At 36.8% G+C, this 17615-nt stretch overlaps 3 protein-coding genes across 5 annotated transcripts; 1 reads left to right on the forward strand and 2 right to left on the reverse strand.

The window, feature by feature from the left end:
• Window positions 1–559: 559 nt before the first annotated feature.
• LOC103955572 (probable polyamine transporter At1g31830) lies at window positions 560–5623 on the reverse strand. Of its 2 annotated transcripts, none has more exons than XM_009367479.3 (2): window positions 5286–5623; window positions 560–2401 (listed from the first exon to the last, which is right to left on the reverse strand). In XM_009367479.3, the coding sequence occupies exons 1-2, from the start codon at window positions 5487–5489 to the stop codon at window positions 929–931; spliced, it is 1677 nt and encodes a 558-aa protein (XP_009365754.2). In that variant the 5' UTR covers window positions 5490–5623; the 3' UTR covers window positions 560–928. The 2 variants fall into 2 exon arrangements, with proteins under 2 accessions (XP_009365754.2, XP_048430848.1); XM_048574891.1 differs by lacking the exon at window positions 5286–5623 and adding an exon at window positions 2684–3577.
• Window positions 5624–9053: 3430 nt separating this feature from the next.
• LOC103955571 (acyl-CoA-binding protein) lies at window positions 9054–12125 on the forward strand. Of its 2 annotated transcripts, XM_048574924.1 has the most exons (5): window positions 9054–9210; window positions 10877–10994; window positions 11135–11197; window positions 11325–11416; window positions 11997–12125. In XM_048574924.1, the coding sequence occupies exons 1-4, from the start codon at window positions 9199–9201 to the stop codon at window positions 11402–11404; spliced, it is 273 nt and encodes a 90-aa protein (XP_048430881.1). In that variant the 5' UTR covers window positions 9054–9198; the 3' UTR covers window positions 11405–11416; window positions 11997–12125. The 2 variants fall into 2 exon arrangements, with proteins under 2 accessions (XP_048430881.1, XP_009365752.2); XM_009367477.3 differs by lacking the exon at window positions 11997–12125 and having other exon boundaries at window positions 11325–11529.
• Window positions 12126–13736: 1611 nt separating this feature from the next.
• LOC103955577 lies at window positions 13737–17014 on the reverse strand. The gene is made up of 4 exons (XM_009367482.3): window positions 16126–17014; window positions 14772–14827; window positions 14489–14678; window positions 13737–14187 (listed from the first exon to the last, which is right to left on the reverse strand). Exons 1-4 carry the CDS (start codon window positions 17008–17010, stop codon window positions 13834–13836), a joined length of 1485 nt encoding a protein of 494 aa, XP_009365757.2. The 5' UTR covers window positions 17011–17014; the 3' UTR covers window positions 13737–13833.
• Window positions 17015–17615: the final 601 nt, after the last annotated feature.

Here is a 17615-nt window from a genome sequence, read left to right on the forward strand (position 1 = left end):
ATTCATTGCAATGTTAGACATTTATCTCATTGTCCGTCAATTTATCCGTTAGCTGCTAAGGTGGCAGGGGCAAAGCCCCTAGCCAACTAGATTGAAAAATTAATTAAATATTATAAATTAAGAATTTTTTTATCTGAACAAAATTAAACTTAATAAAAAAAAAATCTTCTTGCTTTCGGAGCGCCAAACCTAAACCCTTCTACATTTGCAACCAGCTTCAACATCTGCAAATTCTCACACGCCACAATCCTACGCAGCACATTATCGCTGTACCTGTGCAATTCATTCACCACAAGCTTCCGCAAGTTGGGGCACCCACATGCCAACCCGTCAAGCCCTCTATCAAACTAGGCAACAACCCTAAAACCACCTTATCCCCTAAAGCCACTGTTTGTCAACTCCACTAGATTTTGGCGTTAACAACCACTCAAATTTTCTAACCTACTGTAGAAATATGATTCTTATATGAGTTTAATATATTGATTTAACGTTTGAATCATATTGATGGATTTAAACATGAAATTTTAAATGACGGAATTATAAAATTAGAACTCAGAAGTTACAGGAGTGGTGAAATTTCTTATTTTTGTATGTCACCTCCAAGGAAGGACATGCAATATACATCTCTCCCACAAGTCACAACATGCATCTTACATTTCAAAGTTTCTGCAAATGTCCTTCAAGAACATGATATTCCAAAAATCCACTGAAACCAAATTCACATAATTCCCTAGTCAATTAATGTTACAGATAGTTCAACATCTAATCAAACATTTCCATCGATGATCGTCTTAAAACACACACAGATGATAACTAGCTATCAGTCAACATCTGCTATGGACTTGAGCGTAGTCATCGCTTCAACACCAACGACACCAACGACCTACAGTATTGAGTATACAATGGCTTTGCATATTTTGAGGACTTACTAATGTCTTATGGAGCCAACACTCTCCTGATTTGCACCGTGAAGATCTGGGAGGTCAGCACTGACGGAGAACTTGATCCACCTCTTTCTCTCAACGTAAGTGAGACATGGCTGCATCACAAGGCCGATCAAGATAGCTGCGAGGCTCACAATCACGACCTTGAGTGTTGAAAGAGCCAAAACTACACAAATTAATACAGTTGGAGGAATACACATAAGAATGGCTCCAACTGTTCCAGTGGGTATCTTGTAAGGCCGAGTTGTAGCTGGGTACTTCACCCTTAACCGTATGAATGATATAAACTCCAAAATCATTCCAAAACAGTACAAGAAGTTTTCTGCAGCTACAATCTCTTGGAAGCTCAGCCAAGATAGCAAAAGGACTCCAGAAGCTGAGAACAAAATGCCAATCACTGGGGTTCCATAACGAGACCGCTTACCAAAAAACTTAGGGAGCATCCCTCGTTCCGCCATCCCAAGAAGTTGGAAGGAGTCGCTGCTCATTTCAGCAACAAACATCCCCATATTCGACACTGCTGCAGCCCCTTGGATCCACCATCTCAACCACACTCCCCCAATAATTTTAGCGACATCTGAGAAATATCCATCTGTCCACAACTCACGGTCGAGTGGAACAGCCCCAGTACCCATTAAGAGCGGGAAGAAATATCCAAGAACAACTAATATCAAAGCATAAAACAGAGCCTTTGGGAGAGTTTTATTTGGCTTTTCTACCTCTCCGGCAAGTGTACTTATCGAGTCCCAATAGTTGAGATTCCAAAAGAGAGTGTTCAGATACAAATTCCAGTCCACATTGTGTAGATTTACAACTAGCCATCTCGAGGGCTTCACCTTGGGGATTGCCACAAGTCCCATAACCACAAAAGGCATTATTGAGAAAATTCCTAAAAGAACAGCAACCCAACCCACAACGGTCAGACCCCTATAGTTCATGTAAGTGAGCAACAATGTCAAAACTAAGACCGCTGCAACTCTTGGAACGCCACCACCTAACGCTGGGATTGCCGACTTCAAATAGTCCAGAAACAGAACCGGATACAAAGCATTGTCAATAACCCCGCTTAGCCATTTCATCCAACCCTGCTGAAACCCCCAGTAGGGACCCAAAGCCGACGAAACCCAAACAACATAACCCCCAGCCTCAGGGAACATGGTACCCATCTCCGCGGTAATTAAGGCCTCGGGAACACTCCATATGAGTGGAAAGACCAAGAACCCGACAAGGGCTAGAAGCGGACCAGCGGCCTGGACGCTATCCTCAACCCCAAATGGACCCCCAGATACCTCATAGAAGATGATGAAGACAAGAGGCAGAAGTGAGAGTTTTTTGAAGTTATCTACCCTAGCCCTAGGGAAATGTAATTCACCAACTGAAACATATTCAGCACCGTTCCCGTTACGCTCTCCCATTTCAATGGAAGCTTGCGTAGTTTCTTCTGTGGTCATCAGTTTCTACATTTACCATAGTTTGTCAAATAAAAATATTAGTTCGATTTTCATTGGCATTAGGTTTAAAGGTGCTTATGCTTATATTTACACAAGCAAGTACATTACTGAACTATCCTCAATTCCTCATCAATCAAAACAAAAGTTTAAATTTTGAATCTACCAATTTTAGTTATACAGCCAATATTCTACACTAAATTCATATAACTATGAGGAGGGAGATTCAAACTTGGGGGCACTAACTTCTCAAAAACAAATCTTACGAAGAAGAAAGGAAAATGAACAAACCAGGAAGATGAAAAGAAGGGAACAATTCCAGTTGTGTTGGGGTAGATAATCTCCACCATTGAAGAACAAAGGAAGCTCCAAGTTTTACACATCAGCGGACACAGCCGATAAGTCAGCAGTGGAGGTGGGATTTGACCAAGGCAGAGAGTGGAATATCTTTTTAGTTAAGTGAGTAGGAAGACTTTGTTTGTTTATCAATTTTTACTTTGTCGTGCAACCCAAGGTTTTAGCAAGTTTTCTTTTTTCAGAGGATCAAAGTGGCTGTGGATTGTGAAGGACGATGCTTTAGGGCTGCTTTTGTTTAAATGCCCTTATGTTAGAAACTTACAGGGTTGTTTGCATTAGAAGTGTGTTGAAATTTTTGTTAAAAATTCAAGTTAGATATAATTTATAAGTGGTTTTAGATCACTAAAAGCGTTTTGATCTCAACTCAAGTTTGACCTCTTATAGATTCCTTCATTACAGCCATTAACTATACTTTTCATTTAGAAGACAATTTTATGGAATTGAGATCTTCTTCGGATCTCTATGTACGGAACCGACAAATTTAGAGATCTGAACCACTTATTTTAAAATTTAAAACATGTGGTCCTCATTAGCTTTTTTCCAGTGGCCGGCTTCACACAAACTAAGGGTCTGAATCTCTCTTTCTCTCTCTTCAACGACCCAGCTCTCTGGGTTCTTAGGCTCTAGAAATAGAGATCCAAAGAGAATCTCAACTCAATTTTGTGTGTAAAAGAACCAATATTTATCATAACAACAATGCTAATTGTACACAAAACTAACACACATGCTGACAAACGTTTCAACAAGAGGGTTCACCTATATTTAGGATGTGTTGCTAAATGTGTCAATTTTTTGTTCACAAATAGTATTACTGTTATAGAAAAGAAAAGTTTTTAACATTCCAAACTAAATTGGAAACGTACTAATAGCAATAACTTGTTTGAGAAAAAAAATATATACTCCCTCTATCACCTATAATATGAAAATAAAAAGTCAAGCCCAACAAGCACAATGAAAATTCTATTATTTTTTGGTGTATGGCATAATTGAATGAATGAAACACTTAGTATATATGTGCGTTCAAAAATCTAGCAATCACCAATATGTTGATGTATAGTATACACCCATACTACTAGAAAGAGAAAATTGGAGCATTATTACATGGATTTTATCCAATTAGAGCTTTAATCATTTCACTAAAATCATTAAGTACTGGTCTAAGAACTCGACATGGTGTTAAATAATAGTCTTTTTGGTTTAAAAACTTCCATATCTTATTTGCCCATTAAACTCTTTATTTTAGACGAAAATTTTAGTGTTAGCACCCGAAAGTATATCATACTTCATGTTTTAATTCATAAACCAATACCACGAATTTTAGTCCACAGACCAAACCTTCAATTGGTCTAAAACCTAATGACCTCTAATTTGTTCTGAAAAAAAAATGTTAAGAGACTTTCTTAAAAATAGAACTTTTTAATCTCTCTGTCATTTTATATTTTTAACATAATATTTAAAATATTAACACTAAACTATAAACAGTAAAAAAATTCATAAAAAATCCCGTTTTAAGAGAATACACTTATCATTTATCTTTCGTATTAGTAAACCTCAAAAAGTAGATACCGAATTTCAGGTGTTTGTTGTACTAGAGAGATTTTTCAGTGTGACAAGAACACGAGGTGGTACACTACATGTCATTATACAAATGGTGGGATGTGTGTGTTAAAAAGTTAATAAGTTAAAAAATAAAATTTCTCACTACTTGTATAAAAACACGTAGTTTACCCTTTGTGTTCCGGTCACAGAGAAAAAAAAATCGTTGTACCGCATTAAATCAGTGTGAATTAGTGGTGTAAAGGACGGTACAGTACAGGTGCTTTAGTTGTACGTCGAATCTGATGCGTGCACACATTATGCTCTTAAAATAGTCATTAGGCTAGGAACGCTGACGAACCCATGTGGAATTTATGCAAACAAATTTTCCTAAAAGTATCAATTCCATTTGGACTTTTTAGGCGATGATATATTTAAATTAACGGTGAGAAAATAAATTGATAATAAATTCATCATTCATGAATTTAAATCTAATACATATAACTTACAAATATAAAAAAGTGCAATTAGATCAATATTGTATAATATAGATCATCAAGGACTACTAGCGCTGCCATAACTCAAAAGACCACAAATGGAAATGAGAAAAATACATACAATACGTGATGAAACAAACAAGTGATTTTGTTGGGTATTCGATATTTGGCCGTGAGATCTTTACTTAAAAATATAAAAAAAATCAAAATCTAACTATTAAAACATTTAGAATACCAGGTTAAAACAGCTACCGTGCTCCATAGCACAAGAATTTTTGCACAAACAAACACAAGAATTTTTGCACAAACAAAACAAAAGAAAGAGACGTAGCCACCATTACCAAGATGCATTTAAGATGCACGCAACGTAACCAAACAAACCACTGCCAAAATTAAAATATGCTTTTAATTAAAATTAAAAAGAAAAGAGAGAATTGTTTTGTAAACAGAAAAGTTAATGACAATATTTTGAGAATTAAATTAAGAATTAATTAATCAATTACCTGGTCATGAGTGGCGTCAGAGTTATGATGGACTGTAGTCCGAGTGTGTGAAGGAGGAGCAGCTTCTTGTTCTTCTCCAGCAACACCATCACCGCCGTCGCCGGCGGCAGCGGCGGCAGCGCGACGATGAGTAGATGACTTAGTACTAGGAGGAGGAGGAGGAGGAGGAGGAAGACCTTGACTTTCTGAACCACCACCATCCATCTCCACACCGCCCACTTTGATTAATTATCTGCTGCTGGATTCACAGATTTCCATAAGAGAAAAGAAATCCACAGAGAAAGAGGAATTTAAGCCCGGAACCGAGCTGCTGCTCTCTCTCTCTCTCTCTCTCTCTCTCTCTCTCTCTCTCTCTCTCTCTCTCTCTCTCTCTTGTTTTGCTTTATCTGTTATTTTGTTATTGCACTCCGAAGTCCCATGCATAAGGACAAGAAGGAAGAACTCTGGATAATAACGCATCCACAAAATGGGCATGCAGTTGAAGGTTTTTCCTTTTTCATTTTCTCATTTTTTTTTTTTAATACCCTCTGTAACTGACCATTTATTGGACGAACCATTAACTCGACACAAAAAAATAAATTTTGGGTCAACTCATTAATGGTTGGGTTGTTATTAGGTTACATGTTAGAAATTTGTTAACAAGTCAGGTCGTTTTTGGATCGTTTGTTAAAAATCCAATATAATATCATTTGCCAATTCTAGACATCAGACATCGCAATTTTTTGCATGACATATTAACTGACACAAAATGATACGACGCATTGTTGAATCGGGCAAAATTTTTATTTGGACAAGATATGCCTTATTTGCAAGATGGAAGACCTACCATTTGTTAAGAACCCATTATGATAACAGGTTTGACACGACATGACACGTTAAGATAACGAGTATGACACGAACACGACAAATATGACCCGTTGCCAAATCTATTTTTTATTAGGCTGTCAAGAGGAGTACTAATGCTATTTAGATTGATAAGTATGACACAAACTCGACAAATATAGCTCGTTGCCAGATGACACAAACTCGACAAATATAACTCGTTGCCAGATCTATTTTCTATTAGGCTGTCAAGAGGAGTACTAATGCTACTTAGATACATACTTATCAATATGGATGTGTTGTGTTCCACTTGTAATGACAGAAACTCACATCCATTAAAGAGACAGTCAACAGATGCGTTAATTTTGTTTATGTGCGCAACATTATTGACGTTCACTTGATGCTCATGTAGTTAGAAACTTGAAACTCAGCAAATCCGGCCCAAGCTCAAGACGAGCATGGAGGCCTTGGTCCAAACTTTAAGAAAAGGCCTCACTTTAGAAAACCCAAAGAGATGTCAACCGAACCTAGAGACGGTCAAAGGGTACTCATTTAGCTAATTGAATGGCTCATTTAAGCGTTAGGCCTTCCAAAATGGTGTATATGTAAGAATTAAGTAATACGAGTTTCATTTGTATTACATTATTGCCACAATGATGTGAGTTTGATTATTGTTATTTGTTTAGGTTTTACAAAAAATGAATCAGTTGGTGGCTTTGTCACTGCAATTTACCTTTTTGAGGACCAGAAAGACCACAGAGGCATTAAATGTAGGATTCATTTACTTTTTCTTTTTCTTTTTCTTTATTTTATGAGTATATTGAATTAAAATAATAAAATTCACTCTTCTAGGACTCAAATTTTCCAGCCTACCGTAAGAGTATGATCCCTATAGTATTGGCATCACACTCAATTTTCTGACCTACTATGGAAGGCCTTAGGTATGTGTTAGATGTGGTTGTGAGGGGTGGTGTTGCTTGTGTTGGTGAGGCGATAATGATGAAGATAGAGCATCCATGGGCTCTCTGTATTCTTCCAATATCGTTTTGAGTTTTCCAGCAGTTCGGTTTGTTGGTTTTACCTTGGGCTTTATTCAGAGTTGATTTCATGACCCATAAAAAAAAATGAAAACTAATGAAAATAATTTGAAAATTTTAACTTTTAACGATAAAGACAAAATAAAAGATAAAGTGAATAGTATCATAATTGACTTTTTAGTGTAAAAATATAATTTTTCGTTAAAGTAAACAGTACCAGAAGCTTTTCGTTAAAGTTCTCAAAAAAATTTCTCTAATAACTAAATCTGACAATTCCATCTTTTCCATCAGTTTCTTTTGCACACTTTTTACCATAACAAAATTAACACCTCATCAGTTTTCAATTCACCTTCGCATAACGCACACAAGAATTTGGCTTTTTTTTCTTTTTAAGAGTGCAACTTTGCCCAAAATTTGTCGTAAGATTAGTTTGATTCAATTGGTTTAAGACATGAATTTCAAATTTTAAACTAAAAAAAGCCCAATGCTCCTTGTGCTAAAAAAAAAAAAAAGATTAGGTGTTGATGAACACTGTGAACTATCCATATGGCTGAAAGCTCTCACCCTTAGAACCGTACTTAAGAGTTTCTGACCTCATACTTATGTGGAATTGTTGATAATGCACAACATATAGCTAACCTAACATAACCAATCACCCTCACTTGGGTTAAGCAAAAATGCACTCTTTTATTTTTAAGTTTAATATAAATTTTGATTTCATTTTCTGTACATTTATAACACTTTCTTTTAAGTAGTTAATTGTAGGAGTGAATTCATAGCTTAAAGGGTATATAGCGTACGCTATTAAGTATGAGTGAATTTTGTGAAAACACGTCAAACCTCAATAGCGTTAGTGTAATTAGCTCGCCTTGGCTTATTAACGGTTGTTTCCTTGTCTTGCAGGTTTCTTACGATCATTCTTCCACACATAAAAATGCAGAAATTTAGATCCAACAAATCACGTATGCAAAAACTTGTCAAACATGCAATCCCTTTTTGTTTTATTTATTAATTAAATTTAAAAAAAAAAGGTGCAATATCTTTGGTAGATGGATCGGCATTTAGAGGTAGTAGTTAGTAGTTACAACTAATAACGTAACTTTGGTCAATAACCTACTTATATTAAATATGGGGGCCTATCTGTCGTGACCTTACTGTGATTCCATTTCTTTTTCTTTTTCTCAAACGAAATTACTTACATTAAAAAACTAGCACAAGCAAGAGATAGATCAAAAGACTTCTCATAAACAACCGATAAAATAAAGGGCCTAAGTAAAAGGAGCGTTGCAACTCTAGATATAATAGGAATCCCACACATAGGCACAAAGGTAGCAAAAACAAACATAAAAAGAATCTAAATTGAAGCAGCATAAACCAAACAGTTATCGATTGTCACATTTCAAATGATGCTAAACTCCGAACCGAAAAAGTAGATAGCAATTCCCAAACCCATTCATGAACCCCTCAATTCTAATTTCTATCCATCAATAACACACGGAATATGCTTTTTCCATCGAAAAAAAAAACTATTTTCCATCACCTTAAATCAGTTTTTACTTTCCCTTCTATTATTGCCTAGAAAACTGAAGACAAAATATTTTCTGTTTTTTAAACCAATGTTGAGTGGCAATTATTAATTAAAATAGAATGTTAGAAACATCAAAATTTTAAACTAAATTTTGTAAATGAAATGATGTAGTTATTAATAATTAAATTATTGCTTAAGTGTTACTTTTTTATTTTTTGTTAAAAAAATAAATTTTATTAGATTAATTACTGACGAAATTTGAATCCAAATTGTTATATAAAAACTTAACATTTTTGTACCACTGTGTTAAATGACCATTTGCATTGCTGAAGTGACGTGCTTATTCTCTTAGTATCAATTTGCAGATTTATTTTAAAATTTTGATCTACTTTTACGCTTAATTAAATAGTAGGAGAACGCTGAATGTTATATATTACAGCTTACCGCCTCCTTCCCCATCACACACGCCACTCACACTCCATACGTTTATCCAAGCGAACCAGAATCCGTCTCGCAGATCAACCAAATGGGTTTGAAGGTATGCTCTCATTCTCTCCCTTCCCCGTAAACATCGATTCAATATCATATTATCAATGAAAGATCATCCATTTGTCGTTAAATTTGCCACTTTTCTTGGGATTCAGTAGTGTGATTAGTTCAGATCTGTGTTCTACTTTGTTTGTTTTGAATTTGATGAATTGGTCAAGGTAAAGCAGCCAGAATTATAGTTAATTATTGTGGGTTCTCTTTAATTTATGTATTTTACTTGTTTTTGGGATCAAGATTTTGATCCTGGTATAGTGGATCAGAGCTTTTGTAAGTTTTAACTAGTGTTTATCACGGTGACACCAATTAGTTCAAATCCGGATGTTATTAACGTACAGATCGCCGTCTAATGAGGGTTTTCGATTATTTTCCCTCCTTACTGCTTGCTTGATTTCTTGAACTGAATGTGAAATAAGGCAGTGTCTAAGATTTGTGATAAGCAGGTTGAAATCTAAAGTTCAATCTACCAGTTTCCTACGAGCTTCCCAAACGATATTTATCAAAAACCATCATTTGAAAAGTGTTTTAAAAAACGAACCTTGAGGCGTGCCTGGGCGGCCTTCGAGGTGGGGCGGTGGGGAAAACACATCTGCCCAGCGGGAGTAGGCTTAAACTTGCCTTGGCTTGGTCGAGGCGCGCCTAGGCGCCTGAGGCGCCTCGAGTCGGCTGGGGCTTCTTTTTTTGTTTGTTAGGGTTTCTCACCCGAATAAATATTTTATTTGATTGTTTATTGTTGTTCTATAATGTTTGATTTCGACTCTATTGTTGATTATAATATATGGGTATATATATATATATATATATATATATATATATATAACTTTAGTTCCTGTGTGGCTTTGCCTCACGCCTCAATGCTTTCACCTAGACGGGGCTATCCATGAAACTCCTTGGCTTTGCCTTCACCTTTTAAAACATTAAACCTATAACGTTATTATTTGTAATTCCATATACTTCGTGTTGCATTAACATGTCTATGACTTTCAAAATTATCGTAATGAATGGGGTTTGCACATCCCAAATTGGTTGAGGAAGCCGAGCAAGTTTTAGTGTCAAATGTATGCAGCTTCGACTTTGGAACACACTTAAGGCCAGAGAGTAAAGAGGCTCGGTATATGGTCTGGTCCTTTTATGTTTATTGATTTCGGAATTGTGAGTTAGTTATACCTGTCTAAATCTGGAACACTGTCTAAATTTATCGTGGAAGTAAAGCGTATTGGTTCAGTTAAACACATCCAGTTATAGATTTGGCTAGTTATAAGCTTGCTTTTGCGGCAATAAATTGCACTTCACGATAGTCTGAATGTATGATTTGCTTCCTACTGTAATCAATTACGAGAGAATTTCATTGTTTTGATAGTATTACATTGACAGTAAAGTTGAACACAATGTGTACATGTGGAATGCATATCTACCTTCTAGGTGATAAAATCTTCACTTGTTGAATGTGTAGCGTTTATTTTCATTTGCTCATCCTCCGATTTCTTTTGTCAATGATACATGGTTACTAGTTAGTCAACTGAAGTTCCACAGTTTTTGACGTTCTTAGCATCCGTGTTTATAAAGTTTCTCTATGACTTTGTTCTATATACTTTTAATCGGAACAACGATCAAAGTTTTTGTTTTGTATGACATTTGATGATTTGGGTGTCATGCAGGAAGAGTTTGATGAACATGCTGAGAAAGCCAAGACCCTTCCAGAGTCAACAACCAATGAGAACAAGCTCATCCTCTATGGGCTATACAAGCAAGCCACCGTTGGAGCAGTGACCACCAGTTAGGACAATGCTCCCATAAAAATTTTGAGAATCCGCCATTTTTCGTTCTCTCACTTGCAATGAAAATTTTTCATTCATAAGATTCTCAACTGCCTCTAAATTTTCCCTTCGTGTTGTTTCTTTGTGGCTGACTTGCAGGCCGCCCAGGAATGTTCAATATGAGGGACAGAGCAAAGTGGGATGCATGGAAGGCTGTTGAAGGTGATACTTCTGAGCATATCGTTTTCTATTATATGTAAATCTTCGTCGTATAATCTAGCATAATTCTAAGGTATAATTTTCCGTATGTTCTAGAATAATTCTAACGTATAATTTTTCGTTTTGGCAGGGAAATCCAAGGAGGAAGCTATGGGCGACTACATCACGAAGGTGAAGCAGCTGCTTGAAGAAGCTGGAGCTTCTACTTGATGCTTTCGTAAGGTGGTGTTTGAATCAAAATAAACATTGTACTCTTTCGTACTGGTACTCTGTTATATCTAAATGTATTTGAATGTTAAATCTACGAGATACTTTCGGTAGAATGGTTTTACTTATAGTTGGTTTACAATACTTGAAGGAGTTTGCAGTGTTAGTGAATTTTAGTTGCCCAAATTGCTTTTACTTTTACCAAAAAAAAAAAAAAAAATTGCTTTTACTTGTCCATTACTTTTACTAATGATTTATTTTTTTGTCAAATGATAAAATTTGTTAGATTAGATGTTAGATTAGCCACCGACAGGGTTTGAATCCACGCCGTTATGCAAACGATAAATTTTGTTAGATTAGTTGATATACCTGTTTGATTGCAAATTTTTTTTATTTTTTTTGTTTTTGAGAAAATTTACTTTTAATTTTGACTAAATTTGGATGAGTTTATATACTATTTTGATAACACATTTTTGTCAAAAACAACCGATGTTTTCATCAATTTACATATCGATATTTTCATCTATACTTACATCAATATTTTAAACTGGCTGAAGGTAGCTTCCAAGTTCTAAAATATCATGATTGCTCTTAGGTTGGGTTGATCAGGGCAATTATTGAGAGCGAATAGTAGCTGACATTGTCCTTCTTGGCAACACGGGTAAAAGTAACACTACTCTGATCCTTCCTTATAACGAGTCATTCCTTCCCTCTTACATACTTTTTTGTGTAAACCGCAATTTGTACGTATAAATACCACAAATGACATGTTTAGGGTTTAGGGTAAGGAGAAATGAAAGGTTTCACTCTCCACAGCCCAAAGGATATTTGTATTTTTGGTCGATCCTTTACGAAGGATAGTGTTTTTTATTTTTTTCTTTAAACAATATTATCTACGTTAAAAGAGAGAAGTCTCACAATGTGCTAGTAATAATGTGATTCAAATTTGTTTTTTACGAGAATCGAACTTAAGACCTTTCACTTTCAAATGAGAGGAATACCATTCGACCGTAGTACTAAGTGATCCGCGGAGGATAATGTTAAGCACGGTTGATAGGATTTGGATTCTATCTGGATTCAAATTGTAGGGATCCTAGAGATCCTCATATCTTAGTTATTCATCATGTATCGTGTGATCAGAAATCATTTGACTTTTTTATTTAAAATTAAATACAAATAGTACTTGATAAAAATTGATTTCAAAATATACAACGAACGGTTACAATATAGAAATCCCTAGGATCCCACAAAATAAATCCGAAGGAGATCCTGTTCCCGGTAAACAAGTGCTGCGCAACTACCAAAAAGATAACAGAGGTTGAACTGAAAGGTAGTTGGACTAGTCGATTCCCAAAGGAAAGATAGGATTGACGGGTCAACATCCATGCAACTGATAAATTACTGTTTCGAAATTAACGAAAACTGGGAAACAGGGTAGTGGTCCACATTTCCCACTGGGTAAATTGAACAAGAAGAGTCATTTTCACAAAGTTTCATCAATGATTAATAGAATTTCGTGTTTATAATGAAAATTGTTAATTTTGTATATAATTTTATAAAATTTATTTTGCAAAAAATTAATTAGAACAAATATTTTTCAATCAATTAATAATAAATAGATAGATGGACAATGTTATGAATGAAGTTTCGTTAAAAATGAGGAGTTCCTCCTCAAAACGCTTTGTAACTTATTCACAAAACTCAATTTTAGTGATCAGACTTGTTACTATTGTATATCATTTTGAAAATATTATCTCTACAAAAATAAAATAAAATAAAATAAAAACAAATGTCGTTTAAAATTAATAGATAGGCGGTTCGTTACACTTTTATCAATTTCAACGTGTTTTTATACAATCCGAAGGCTAAAAGATCTCATATTTTATAATTTTTTACAAAAATGATATCACAGAGTGATTATAAGGAATTTCAAATATTGAAGGTTTTTATTTTTAGAATTTGTGAAGTTTTTTATTAAGCTAACTCGAAATAAATATAAAGGAGCTAATACAAAGTATAATGCGTATTTAGATTCATCCATCTATAAATGAATTATGGTAATTGGTTTTCATGCTAGTGGAGGTGGTGGCAGTCATGATGGCGACAGTAGTGACGACAGTGATGGTTGTTGGGTGGTGGCGGTTGCGACGAGAATGATGGTGGTGCTCATGGTTATGGCTAGGTGCCGATGATGACGACAACAATGGTGTCACTGTCTTGGCCATGTGATGGTGACGGCGGAGATGATGGTGGTAGATAGGGTTGGTGGCAACAGTAATAGTGGTAGAGGCGCATTGGACGTGGGCATGCAAGAAGAAATATACAGATGCTATCATACACAAAGTGGAATGATTTCATTTGCACCAGGAACCAGGATAATTACAAAAAGTGAAAACAATTTGGGAGAAATATTTAAGTTCATATCCACAGATCTACTGAACAAAAGGATATCTAGAGATACAATATTCCCCTACACGAGAAGCGCCATCTCTAGCCAGAATACCTTCAAGATCTCCGATGATTCGGGCCAGCCATATCTCCAAATTTCTTTGTATTTCTTTCAAGTTGTTTCTGATCGAATCCAAAGACCGTCGTGTGTTGTGTTTGGCCTGGTTCCCCAGCTCGTCCCCATAAGAACTCTTCCCAATCTCCGTTTGTACTGCCATCAGCTTCTGTCCAGTTTCCGTTGCACGTTGTTGAAGTCTAAATGATTCGAGTAAAAACTCCGTTTGTCTTTGTGTACGAAACTCTGGACTGAGTGTAGGTTCGGAGGGATCACTACCTTGCTGTAAAAACAAGAAAATTTAGCGAGCAACACAACCCAAATTGTAGCCTGTCAAGTATCCCCGGAGACAAGTAATGAAAATGCCACAATTCAAAACAGATATAAAGAAAATGTAGAATATGGGGCGACTGCAGAACTTGTACTTGCCCAACGAAGAATTAGTTCATCCTACAAACCGGGTGCAGTGATAACTAAGTGACATCAACTAAAAGATGTCTATGGTTAACTAATTCTTCCGTTAATTCTTATTAGCAGACGTAAAATAGCTTGGAAAAAGTAAAACAAGGAACATAAAACACTACCATTCTTCTGCACAGATCGTCTATCTTCCCCGCAAGAGCTTGATACCTCTTGGTCTGCTTCCTCATCGATGAAGGTACCTTGGAAAGATCACTCTTCCCAATAGTTTCCAAATTCAGTAATTCCTGTTCAAGTAATTTTAGCTTCGAGGATATTCTGGTCGACTCACCATCTAGCTTCCAAGGTGACTCCCTAGGAAATAAAGACGCGTTGATCTTTAATTAGCTGCAGAACATTAACTAGACGCCTCAGAACTGATCAGCAAATAGGCTGTCAAATACATACCTTGGCACAAAATGCTTCATGTGATATAACGGTTCAAGGGATTCATACTGTACATCCTGCATAAGGAGGACAAAGGATAAAATCAAGCTACATACCTTTCCAATTTGATAAATTCGGAGAAGAGAACGTATGCCAACATAATGGTTAACGGTCCTTAATGAGAAAAACTTCAAAGAACTAAACCAGCAACGCGGTGAAAGAAGACGACACTGGATTGTGTTTTAATTGTTTCCAATTGCGTTTGACGTTTGATTGCTCAGATGGAAACTCTTAAAAAGCAATTTAAGTTAAAACTTTCACTTCAGAAAACAGGAAGTAAGAACAAAGAAACAAATTTGAGGAGACAAGAGGGAAAAGAAAAGGACAAGCTTTTTTCTCTTTATTCGATCATTTTTCCAAAAAGCTAGAACAGTTGATCAAATCATTGCAGAGAATATTGGTGTTGGAACTTTACTACAGCGATGAGTGCCAAAAAAGGGGTGAACTTGAGATGCCAAGTTACATAATTTCGGGATAACGATTCCCTTTCCATATGGAAGCAAACACATGCCTTCCAAATCCAAAATTGCAACTTGTTTGCAAGTGATGATGGAGACAATGCAACTCCAAATTGCAACTTGTTTGGTAGTGATGAAGGAGACAATGCACCTCCAAATTGTAACTTGTTTGCTAATATAAGATGCTAATAATAATAAGGCTTATTTTTAGCTACACCCCTGGAACTCCATTTCTACTTTGTAACTTAAAAGTTATCATTTTACTCCCTCAAATGCAAAATTCATTCCACTTTGACTCACGAACTCTCTTCTAATAGGCCACCTCCTAAAGCATACGTAGGACCTAACCCCCAATAAAACCATATCACATGTATAATAAACTTAATTATAAATCTCCATTATGCGTTAACATTCAACAAGAGAATATTAACTTTAAAAGAAATTGAAGAGATGAAAAAAAATAGAAAAGGAATTGATTAGCTTCCTCACCGAAATCAAACCCACGTAAGAAATTAACAGATCTAAGGTAATATGGAGCGAATTTTGAGTTTTATAGAGAGGACTTTTAAGTTTCAGATGACAAATAGGGATCAAAATCGAGTTTGAAGGGCAAAGTGAAGCGAATTTTGAGTTTCAGAGAGTAAAGTTATGATTTTTGAGTTACAAAGAACAAAGTGAGATTAAAATCGAGTTCGAGTGTCATGGCAAAAAAAATAGCCTAATAATAATGGCTTAAGAGTTTCAACTGCTGTCTTTGATCATGCAAGTGCTAAATTAACAACATAATAATCAAACTGTTAAAAGTCTTAATCCATACGAAATCGAAGCCCCAATGTGTGCAAGTAATGGAGGCAAACCTGCCAGAGCTTGGAAGCATCGGCTACCAAGTGGGAGTCGAAGCTGAAGGCGACGGCATTGTCGTAGACATTGACTTCCTCCTTGCCTTGGTGGCGGTGACAGTGGTGGTCGGCGTCAACAGCCTCAGCATCAGCTCCTCCTCCGCCTCTGGTGGCCATGAAGCCAATCATGTCGTCCCTCTCCCCAACCTCCCTCTCCAAATCCCGAATCCTGGCGCTGGAATCGTCCTGGGTTTTCTCCAGCTCCAGAATCCTGGCATGGAGGTGGCCAATTTCTTGATGGGCGGCGTCGATCTGGTGTAGCAGCCGCTTCTCCTCTGCTTGCCAAGCGTTGCGGTGGCTGGCGAAGATCTCGACGACCCTGGCGTTAGCTTTGGAGTCCTCTTTCCGGCGGGAAGTCATGAGCCTGACTTGCTCTTCCGCCTGCCACAGCCGGGCAGAGAGCTCGCCCACTTGGGTCTGGAGCTCCTGGAAGTTGTCGGGAGCTAAAGCCAGGAAAATGCCCAGGCTCAGGCCAAGGTAGGAGCACAATAGCTTCTTCGTGTCATCTTCTTCTTCTGGCTGCTGTTGTTGTAGTTTGTGCCCGTTTTCAGCCATGATTGACTGGTGAGAGATCGAGAGAGAGAGAGAGAGAGAGAGAGAGAGAGAGCTTTTGGGTTTTGGGATTGTGTTGGACTGGTAAGTGAGTCGCTTTTGGGTGTCCGTGCGTGTTTGCGACTGAGAGGAAGACTCTGGTAATGTGGGCAACAGAGGAGAGAGCTCAGAGAGAGAGAGGCAACCAAAAAAAGAGCAGCTTTTGGGGTCTGGGGTTGTGAGTTTGGAAGAGAGGAAGCTTTTTGCTTTTGTCACTACCCAGCTGTTCTGGGATTGGGCGTATAGCTGCATAGGACATGTCATGTAATGTCTTTACCTTTCTAGACTTTTTATCTTCGAAGTTGAACTAATGTCATTACGAAGTTTAGTCGGTTCTCCCAAGTTCAACATCACTGCTAATCCACATATGTTATAGGCCATAATTTTATTAGAGAAGTGGTATAAATTAGGTATGAAAAATATGGTAAATGTACGCATGGACGAATCTATATAGGGACCTGAGAGATTCCGGAACGCTCCGGAAGTCCGAAGAAACACTTGTGATTGACCTACAGGACCCTCCAACAATTTGGGCAGGTGCAGCTGAGAGGTTAGTTGCCTCCATGGATGTGCATGCAGCAGTACTTATAAAGAAGAAGAAGAGGTTTCTAATTTTTTTTTTTAATCCTCCAAATCGTTGCAACCTCCCAACTTTAAACTCAAGTTACCCCATCCGCTAGCACCATTTGCCGTTCCACCACCTCTAGCTACCTAATTTTATTTCTTCCAAATTCTTTTAAGTTTTTTAATTCTAAACTCTAGACTCAACTCCCAATTGTAATATATATTTTACGTTAACAAATTTCATCTTTGTAAAGTCATTAATTGATGCGTTATGTTGCTGAGGAGAATTTGTT

This window comes from the organism of the source record quoted next, unplaced genomic scaffold (genome assembly GCF_019419815.1).
Source record: "Pyrus x bretschneideri cultivar Hongxiangsu unplaced genomic scaffold, Pyrus_bretschneideri_v1 Contig76, whole genome shotgun sequence".
NCBI classification, from domain to species: Eukaryota; Viridiplantae; Streptophyta; class Magnoliopsida; order Rosales; family Rosaceae; genus Pyrus; species Pyrus x bretschneideri.

What these genes read in the sequence shown, in the direction of transcription:
- LOC103955572 (XM_009367479.3), bottom strand. Translation starts at nt 5,489, where the DNA reads ATGGATGGTGGTGGTTCAGAAAGTCAAGGTCTTCCTCCTCCTCCTCCT. An exon ending in CTGACGCCACTCATGACCAG is followed by an intron (nt 2,402 to 5,285) that starts GTAATTGATTAA and finishes TGGTAAATGTAG; the next exon opens with AAACTGATGACCACAGAAGA.
- LOC103955571 (XM_048574924.1), top strand. An exon ending in CGTTGGAGCAGTGACCACCA is followed by an intron (nt 10,995 to 11,134) that starts GTTAGGACAATG and finishes GCTGACTTGCAG; the next exon opens with GCCGCCCAGGAATGTTCAAT. An exon ending in TGCATGGAAGGCTGTTGAAG is followed by an intron (nt 11,198 to 11,324) that starts GTGATACTTCTG and finishes TCGTTTTGGCAG; the next exon opens with GGAAATCCAAGGAGGAAGCT.
- LOC103955577 (XM_009367482.3), bottom strand. Translation starts at nt 17,010, where the DNA reads ATGCAGCTATACGCCCAATCCCAGAACAGCTGGGTAGTGACAAAAGCA. An exon ending in ATGAAGCATTTTGTGCCAAG is followed by an intron (nt 14,679 to 14,771) that starts GTATGTATTTGA and finishes TTTATTTCCTAG; the next exon opens with GGAGTCACCTTGGAAGCTAG. An exon ending in ACGATCTGTGCAGAAGAATG is followed by an intron (nt 14,188 to 14,488) that starts GTAGTGTTTTAT and finishes TTGTTTTTACAG; the next exon opens with CAAGGTAGTGATCCCTCCGA.